This window comes from Anguilla rostrata, chromosome 18 (genome assembly GCF_018555375.3).
Source record: "Anguilla rostrata isolate EN2019 chromosome 18, ASM1855537v3, whole genome shotgun sequence".
Taxonomy (NCBI): Eukaryota; Metazoa; Chordata; class Actinopteri; order Anguilliformes; family Anguillidae; genus Anguilla; species Anguilla rostrata.
The window spans coordinates 18,304,773-18,314,684 of NC_057950.1; the positions used below are offsets into that span (position 1 = coordinate 18,304,773).

At 39.9% G+C, this 9,912-nt stretch overlaps 1 protein-coding gene across 1 annotated transcript; it reads left to right on the forward strand.

Annotated features, from left to right (window-relative positions):
- Positions 1 to 363: 363 nt before the first annotated feature.
- On the forward strand, positions 364 to 5,878 carry LOC135244837 (galectin-related protein-like). The gene is made up of 5 exons (XM_064317423.1): positions 364 to 527; positions 1,046 to 1,132; positions 1,260 to 1,348; positions 1,758 to 1,941; positions 3,055 to 5,878. Exons 1-5 carry the CDS (start codon positions 495 to 497, stop codon positions 3,196 to 3,198), a joined length of 537 nt encoding a protein of 178 aa, XP_064173493.1. The 5' UTR covers positions 364 to 494; the 3' UTR covers positions 3,199 to 5,878.
- Positions 5,879 to 9,912: the final 4,034 nt, after the last annotated feature.

Genomic DNA, 9,912 nt, shown 5'->3' on the forward strand with positions numbered 1-9,912 from the left:
GACGTAACTGACTGTTGGTGATCATCGCTAGGAATTGGGGACTTTTATGAAATTGTCATCCTGGTCTGGCTCACCTTTTGCCAAAACTACCATGACCCTGACTGGTGAAGCTAAGGTATTGGTTGCCTAATATAAATGCGCCTCTCAAATAAAGCATGATGGAAACTGCACTTCCAGGAAAATATTATGTATTGCTCATACAGCACTCCATTATAAGGTAAACCTTCAATTTATAGTGCCTTTAATTGCCACAAGATGGAGCTTTTTGATGGAGTGACAACATGGTGATTACGTTTCAGTTGGACTTTTTTTTTCTCAGCAACGATTTCTTTAATTCAGTGTGGCCGATAGAGGGTGTAGGGCGTCCTCCACATTGGGCACTTTCTGTAATTCAATGCTGAATGTGGCAAAACGCCTTGTAGTGCTGTGACTCGCTGTCAAATTCCTGGGCTGGACTGCTCAGCTGGTAATAAATCTATGGTATTTTGTACAAGATGGCGATGTCGGGCGTGGAAAAGGACAGAATAGTGAGTATAAGAAATAACAATAAAACAACGCTGAGGTGGTGCTTCCTTTTATAATTACACGTTACCGTAAACATAGTTTCTACCAAGCTTTGCAGCGTGCTGCTTTGTTCTAATTGTTGAAAGACCTTATCTCCTGGAATTTTTAGGGACATTGTGCCGTTTCAACCCAGCTCGACACGCTAGCAATGCTTTGACAGCACTGTTTTGGACATGTACACACGTTCCATGCACGCTTTGGACACTATATACTGTAGCCTCGTTAAAATGCATTGTTCTGTGTTGTGTTGCATGAACGACTGTCTTAAGATATGCAATGCACTTACATTTCTTTTTTGGCATCTGTGTTCAGTGACTGGGATATTTAAACATACATAAACATCATTTATTTACATTTTTTATCCTTATCTTGTTGCACTAACCTAATCGTCCCCGTTAAAGACAGCGTACCGCCCTGTTATTCTTTATTTATGGAATATTTCTAAAATCCCCATGTCGTTTGTGTTCTTCTTTATTTGAAGAATACTGAAGATGTAAATTTGGACAATTCATTCGGCAACCCCGGTCTAATCTCTCCCGATAGAGAGGAGGATATAACGCGACTACTGGTATTGTATCTATTTACTGTCTCTTTCATTTTAAATATCTTATTCACATCACGTTTTCCCTGCTGCAAGCGCTTATGTTCCCGAGCAGTTATATGTTAAATTCTGAAGCCAGTTCTCGCTTTTTAAGACTGTCCCCTTTAGCGGTCGTATCAGAGGTGGGATGAGGCCGGGGAAGAAGATCATCGTGATGGGGATTGTGGATCCTGAGCCGGAAAGGTGCCATATCCAATTTTTTGTTGACTAATCGTATCCTCGATTTGCCTCATTTATATGCTTACGTTTTAAACAATATATATCTGTACCCCAATAATAGAGAGGTAGGCACTTGTAATGGGTTTTCTAGACCGATTCATCCTCCCTTTTAAAATAGGCATAGCAAGGCCACTCCTTTAATTATCCTTTATCTGATCAAGGCTGCACTCCCATAGTCATTTTAAGTAGAGTAATTAAAGTGTAGCCTACTTCCAACATAGGGAGAGCTGGCCCCAGAAGTTTTTTTGTTTGTTTTGGAAGTCACTAGGTGTATAGCCACGTGTAGTTCTAATGCGGTTACGCCCATGCAGTTGTGTGCTCTTCAGCAGTTTAGCATTGTGCGCGTTGACGCGTGCGGTAATTTCCTCTCCAGCTTTGACATCAGCCTGACCTGCGGCCGTGGCACGGATGAGGAGCCGCCTGCAGACGTGGCTCTAGAGCTTAGCGCCAAGTTCGCAGACCGCCAGTTCCTGCGCAAGGCCTGCGTCTCTGGAACGTGGGGCGCGGTGGAGGAGCCCATTCCCTACTTCCCATTCATCGAGGATCAGCCCTTTAGGGTACCTGCCTTTTATTTCACCTGCTGGATGTGTTAAAGGACTTTTGCCTGTGCATGAAAGACTGGGAGGGGAGGAGAGTTTGATGCAGAATGACAAGTTATGACAGGATGAGGGTGGTGATAGTTATTCATTTGTTTACTTACGTGAGTTATGTGATGCACAGTCCACTCATGTCATGGGGAAGAGTCTGTGCAGTTTGTTACCTGGAAACAGAGGCATCACAGTGGGGGGAATAGTGGAACTGACTATCCAGGGCCTCAAGGGGGATGCTCAAAAGGACTGTACTAAAAAGTTTACTTTACGTTACAATTTTAAGGGGGTGCACACAGACTGCATATGCATAGGGCCCAGAATTTCATGCTACACCCTTGCCAGGAACGTAAAATAATGAACATTTTCATTAACTTTGAATAACAATTAAAAGCAGTAATTATTTTGTGAAGAAAAAGTGCAACACTTGCATTTACTTTTCATTCAAAATTAAGAAAAATGTTGATTGAATATTGACCAGGATTTAACAGCTCTCCAAAATGGGAGGCAGGGTGGGGAGAGATATTGAATTCAAAGGCGCTGTCCTTCTACTACATAATTATATAGAACTACTACAACCACTACACAAATTTCAATATAGTTGAACTACCAGCAGACTGCTGCAAAATGTAATTACACTACTAGTTTAACTATGTGTAGTTGAAATACTTCTCAGCACTGGATATATCACCCAACGAATACTGACAACACCCTCAGGACTGTGTTACTACCACGCAACAGTTGCACCACCCATTTGGGTGTGAAATTTTCAGAAGCGCTGTTGTAAGTCTGGCTGGATTTTTTTGCACAACAATTATAGCACATGCTGCACACTCGGTAGATTTTGAACAGACAATGTTTACAAATGAGCAACCAGTGATAACCTGGCCTCTACAGCAAGGCCATGACGTGGTCTGATGGACAAGTTTAGATAACTCACAAATTATGCAAAATCAGACTCAGGTTCCAACTGCCTGATAAAGGCCTTGCAGACTTTCTGCAGTTATCATTATTGTTCTTTTTGGCCAAGGAAAACATTTCTCATGTGTATTTTTCTCTCCCTTTTTCTGTTTCGCACTGCAGATCGAAATTCACTGCGAGCACCAGCGCTTTCGGATATTTGTGGATGGGCACCAGCTGTTTGACTTTTATCACAAGGTGCCGTCTCTGTCAGCCATTGACACAATAAGGATAAACGGAAGTCTGCAGATCACTAAGCTGGGTTAGGCTCGTCTTTTCGGAACTCGTGAAGGGAGGCGTAACTGGTACGCCCCTCGCTCACATACCGGGCCCGTAGCTGAGCTGCTGTTGCAGTGTTACCCTGTGCTTTCTCTTCTGTCACATTAACCTGTGATGAAGTCCACCGCCTGTCTTTCACGTAAATATTGCGAGCCCGTGCTGCCGTTTACACAGCATGCGGATGAATGATCACGAGGGACAATTAAGCGTTTCAGATGTAAGATGAATGTTTACCTCTAGCTGTCAGGGGCTGTCACATAGTAGCCTACAAATGCCAATGCCTGTAGAGCAAACCCCCCATAACACTGCTGTGTGCTATGGTGGTGCTTTTAGGAAACACTACAAAATTACAGTGATGCATTTATGTTCAAATTAAACAATACGCTCTCAGGAATAGAATAGTTCTAGATGTATTTATTTGCCTGAAATGTGTGGACAAAGTTAAGTGGAGATCAGAATGTAGTGTAGACAGGGCTGTGTTTTGTGATATTAGTGACAGTGAACACAAGATTCATGAGAGGGCACATAGGGCTGTTTTTTTGGGGTCTCCTGGAAAAAAGCTAACATAGGAAATTAAATCCTGTGAATATGTTCAGTTTGATATAAGAAGTGTGTGTCTAACGTTTGTCCCTAATGAAGCTGATACTTCTACTGAACCCAGCTGAATTCATGCCTTGATTTCCTCGTATGGCAACCCTAGATGTCTTTAAAAGTTCTTTCCTACCTGAAAAGAATCATCGGTCTGCGAATATATCCTCAGTCATGAAGTCCCTATAATGTAAAAATATCTAATTTCCATTTAAACCTTGTCAGAAAGGACTGGGTTACAATACGAAAATATTACTTTGAGCTGTGTGCTTTGTTCTATGTTCTGAATGTAGAACTGTATATCTTCAAATGCACACCCACAACAAGCAGCTGTGTTATATTCCCTTAACAGGTCTGAGGAGAAATTGTACCAGTTAAATCACCGATATTCATAAAAAAAATAGCATTTTGCTGTTCACCATTCTTGAAGTAAACAATAAAAAGTGTGACTCCTTAGAATATTGCATAACTTTAGCCATAGCTGAAAAAAGAACAACAGAATTGACTGTCAAGCTCTTAGATATGCTGTAGGTATAGATAACCATAACAGTCTTCCTGACATTAATGGTAGCATTAGCGCTTTGGTGTTGTAATAGGTAATGATGAGAAATAAGGCTGAATTTTTTTTAGTTTTTTTGTTAATGTATTCGCTGTCTTGCAGTAGCTGAGATGTCTGTGTATGGAATTTAATTCTATCAAGGAAAGAAAAAATTCTCATGCTTTCATCTTTTTAAAGTGAATATTACGGAGTCCCCCTGGCTTTATTTGCTGAGGTTTCTCACAGAAGTCGAGGATTTGCTGCATTATTTATCGTCCTCTCTCTGTCCCGCTGGCTCAGAGCTCTATGTGTCTCCAATGCTGAGGGGGCTTCTCCTCTCCCACTGTGCACTGGTTAGCCTCCCTCCCTGGAGTTTCCTGCTGAAGAGGCTTTTGTGTGCATTCCATAAATCCAGGGCGGCCCTCCTTCGCTGGTACATTTGCTGACACGGAGCTCGGTGGATGTTGTCTGGCATAAAACAGCACTGTGCAGTCCTCACTTTAGATGCTTCACTTAAACCAGTCAGGAAAGAACCTTTTACAGGTCCAAACAAAAATAGAGAATGAGGTGCATGATAGGGGAGTTTTGGTGCTATTGTTGTGTGTGTGTGTCTTGTAGCTATGTAGGGGATTGTGTTTTTGTTGGTCGCTGGTTTTTTGTTACTGCTTTCCGTGCCTGGCTGTGTGGGGTGGAGAGGAGAAAAAGCATGCATGCCAGAGCCCTGAAAATGGCACTGCAAGCCAGGCACTTCCTGTTTCCCTGATGAGAATCTCCCACCCCATCTCTCTCTGATACTGGACTGGAGACAAGAAAACATTTGTCAAGTGTACTGATGACCTATTGTTCCGTGAAGCTTTCCGCCATCATCTGGGCTTGTTGAGTCAGCCTGTTGTGCAGTGTTTTCTGCATATGGTACCGTCCTTTAAAAAAATGATAACTGAGACATTATTAAGCCATATAAAAGAGTTGCTGCTGTTTTCTCCAGTCTCAGAGCAGTCTGGTAGCTCTGTGGTTGCCCCTCCAAGCTCTCTCCTTGACACAGAAAGGGTAGTAGAAATGCAGTGGACATACTTTGTCTTGTGCCATAAACACTAGTGTAAAAGGGCTAGTTGTTTGTTGCTGTATAGTGTTAGGACCCATACTCATTCTCATCCCAGTTCTCATTGTATTTACTCACCCTTTGGATATGTGCAGGTGTATTATTTGGTACTTGATTTCAGGAAACCTGATAACATAGTTTGGCAATAATAGAAGTTTTCTGCAACTTACGTGTGCCTGGTGAAATTATGATTGAGGGTACATGCATGCACTTGTTAATTACTAGTTACTGTATGTACATAGCAAATGCTTCTTTTTGTTGTTTTTGTTTTAAAAACAAGGTATGATTATATAGTATGATAGACAAGTTTAAGATCTGCAAAGCACCAATTAATCCTGTTTCCTTTGGTGAGCAAAAGTGGCGTAAAATGGGCACAGATATATGAAGGTAACTGTTAATCTTATTAGCGGCACTAAGTAAGCAATAAGCTCCACTTGGAAGGGCACACCACTGGTTTGCCATGTTTTTATTTTAATTGTGTTAATGGGTGTTAATGAGATTGGAGAGGGAACCAGAGTTTCTCTTTCATCACAACAGTTTGTCTCGCGTGGACCAGTTTACCAGTTGCATGGATTACAGGTAGTTGACAGTGGACCAACAGGATGCGTCTCAACAATAGTGCGTTTGTGTCCGAGTTTTAACATTTGCAGTGTATTGAATGCAGAGCTGGACACGTAGATATTCTGATGCCTCAGTGCAGTGTTCAGCTGTTTGGAGGTGCTTCTCACCCATGAAGGAGATGCAGAAAATCAAATCAAAGTTGACTACTGCCACTGAAAAACATTTTGCTGCACTGAATATTTTGGGATATGAATTGCTATTAATGCATACATCTATTTTGTGTACTTATTGGTCATATTTGGCTTGAACTTGCTTTAACTAATACCAGTTTTAACATGGCCCTTCATGAAATAATTTGCTAGAATGAAAGCTATTGTTCTGACAAAGTTCTCCATGAATAAAATGCAACACACATGGCTTAAAGTACTATTATCTACAGCCAATTTCTTTAAAATACACATTAATAAATAGTTATTTGCAAATGCCAATGATTGCCAAAATAAAATGTAAAAAACCATTGTAAATGTGTGCAAATTACTAGTCATTAAGATGCATAAGTTTGTATTGGCTGTCATTTATTTAATTATTAAATTTGTTTGGTTGTAAGTTTCTTAGGTGCTTATACACTGAACATTGGAAAAACTACCAAATATAGCCTCATTAAATACCTTCTTGTGGTCCCTTTTGAACTGAGTCCTTGTCCTGGGAGAGGTCTTATCGTCACTGAGAAACATTAAGAACTGTTTTTCGATTTTACAAAGAAGGGGCCTTAAACACAAATTGTGATCAATTTAAAATGAATGTCACTGCTCCTGAGTGTAACAAAGTATATTCCTGTCTTTGGTCTGGAAGTACGTAATGCACACACAAGGCCTGGTAAATAATGCGAACTTACAAGTTTGAGTAGCTACAGCAGTTAAGGTGAAGCGCTACAGCAAATGAGCATCACATATGAAATGCACAGAGCAAGTTCGGTCAGGAAACTTACTGCAGCCGACCATTCATCTCAGCAACCTCATGTTGTCATGCTCGACCAATCACATACACACATCACTACATGTTCTAATACTCAACCTATCACATGCATGCATCACTAATGGAGCGCCTTTTGAAACTTACAGTCAGACCTCTCAGGTGCTGTTCATTGCCTGTGCTGCTCTTTGCATGCTAAACTTACTGCAGCTCAGAGAATTGCACTCACCCTCCACTACCCAAGCTTCTACCTGTTGTTGGACCCATTGTAGGTACTGGGTGGTTTTGGCATTTGTCTCGTTCGATAGGGGATATGTATCATGATCCCTGTTTGATAGATTAGTGCATGCTGGTGTGTGCACAGATGTACCTAAAGCAGATCCATTCAGCGGCAAACCAAAAATAATTTTGCACTAATTATTTAACATATTCATTTAATCTAAATACATGAATTGGCCTGACTGAACAATATTTTCTCACTTATATCAGTTATTTTATTGGAATGGTACTACCTAGTACTACCTAGACATTTGGTTGTTTCTTTCCAAGCCCTGGTGTGGACCAATTCAATTTTGTGATTATTATTTTTTTTATTAAAATTTTGTACATAGCAGACTACCTTATTTGGATTGACTGGTTGTGATATTGTGAAAGCAATGTTTGTTTATGCGGTCATGTTTATTTTGAATTTATTCAGTTCAGGGCCTGTTACTAAAGACAGCTTGATTTAGTATTTTTATAAGTACAGTAAAATGGCTGAGCATGTGTAAGTACAGTAAGGTAGGTGAACACCTGAAGAACTCTTCCTTCTTACCAATTTACTTAAGTAAAAAAGCACTTTCCAAATTAGGATTAAAATATATAGCTGTCGAAAGATCACTGAGTACCTTTACAATGTATGTGTACAGGCCTATATGACCAAAAACAAGCATTGTGTAATATTCTGTTTAAAAGAAGATATCCCAGGGATGTTTGTATTTGTCTTTTCTTCCTGGTCTTGTACTGTTTTCGTTCTAGCACTGACTCATTTGACCAGATACCTTACTGACTGAAATAAACTTCCATGCTTTCTATACAGAATGTGTCTACAGTAAATAGGCTATCTTTGTTTCAGTTTATTTATATTACGATTAGCCTTCTTAGAGGTGCTATAACAAGTTTTCCTTTTTAATGTATTTGCTTTATCACATAATCTGGTCTATCTTAATACAGCATAAACTTGTATTTGTGAAAGTATCTTTTTTAACATGTAGACTAAGTTATTCTGGTGATTGTGTCATTCCAATATTACATTTTTATTGTGCGTTTTTGAATAACTTAATTGCAGACAAATAAACTTTCCGTTTCTGAATGTTGTGCCAGTCATTTTATCTTCTAAAAAAGTACTGATATAATCTGATTATAATATCATACTTTCACCTCATCTGCATCTTGCTTTGCAGCTTCACAAATGCCTAGAACTCTGTTATAAACCCCATGAGAGCACGTGTGTATGTTCTTAGGTGCAATGGTGTTCAGGGCACTGTAGTATGTATGCTTGAATTTCACAGTCAGCCCCCACACCTCTCTCAGAGCTAGGTATAAGTCGCAAAAGATCTGCATTTTTAACTCTAGATTCTAAGTCATAAGGGTCACGAAACAAGTCTCGAGACCTCTGAGTTTCCAGCAGCAGATTCTAAGCCTCAAAACGTCTGAGTTTCTATTACTAGATTCTAAGTTACAAGACTTCTGAGTTTCTAGTAACAGATTCTAAGTCATAAGGGACCTCTGAGTACTGTCCACATGACCTCTGAGACCTCTGAGCCAGAGGGGGTGCTGGTGCCAGACATGGATTCCAAGATGCAAGTATGCTGCCTAGCAACAAATCATACACATCAGGATATTTCTAGGCATGTCATGTTACTAGCACCTTTCCCCACTCTTACTAACAAAATGTCCGAAACATTCCGGTTACAGGTTTGAAAATGAATGGATTCAAATTGATGGGTTTGTATTCCTACACTGTGACTGTGTGGATGGCGTGTTTAGTATATACTGATGACTGAGTTTTCCTTCAGTCCTGTTTCAGTGTTACTGGAGGTGGCGAGTAGTAACTTTAGCAGTATAACCATCTAAGAAGTTGAATGACAAAATTTGTTTCAATCTACAATCCAGTAAGTCCAATATTTTAAATGACGTTAGAGCTGACAATGGTCTTCATGTACGCTCCCTTTATATTATACACTCCCCATTTTCTCACCACTTCATTATTCTTATCAAAACCATTTAACATAATGAGCTCTAAACTACTGTTATGCAAATAAAGGAAACAAAGTGCTCAATTGCATTTTGATTCTGACAGCAGGTAATGATTATGTTTGAGGTTCTAAATTATTAGATTCCAATCTATGCAGGCATTTGGAAGAGTAAAGTCATGCTCTGGCAACAGCAGTTTTAATTGCAAGTTTTGGTGATTGTGAATCACCCTCATTTGATTAAAGTGGTTACTCGAGGTCATCTTAAAGATGACGGAGATGACTGCTTACATGCTACTTCTGAGTCACTAATGTATTCTTAGTCCCAGTCTCCCATCTTGGAGCTAGCGTGCACTCTCCTGCACCTTCCAATTCAGCTTATCAACAGCTCATGTTCATTTGTGCAAGCACTTGCTTAAGGACTAGCTATGAGAGGTCATACATGGTTTCTTGTTTTGGGCCTCCAGGTATACTGAAGTACCTGAGTGTTATTAAGTGGAAGTGAATCTGAAGATCTTAGAATAACTCACTCATTGAAAAATTGTAACCTCTCCATTGCATTTGTCATAAGCTGTGTTAACTGTTGTGGAAGTGTTGGGGTGTCTATATTTATGAAATCATACAAGACATAAATATTTGTTAGACAAGATTAAAGTAGAAAAGCATCCTCTCCCAAATACATGCACAATGATGTTATTTTCATAGGCACT

Bases quoted from the DNA above. Each gene is read 5' to 3' on its own strand.
- LOC135244837 (XM_064317423.1), top strand. From the start codon at position 495: ATGGCGATGTCGGGCGTGGAAAAGGACAGAATA. The intron at 528-1,045 runs GTGAGTATAAGA...CTTTATTTGAAG, and splicing joins GCGTGGAAAAGGACAGAATA to AATACTGAAGATGTAAATTT. The intron at 1,942-3,054 runs GTACCTGCCTTT...TTCGCACTGCAG, and splicing joins TCGAGGATCAGCCCTTTAGG to ATCGAAATTCACTGCGAGCA.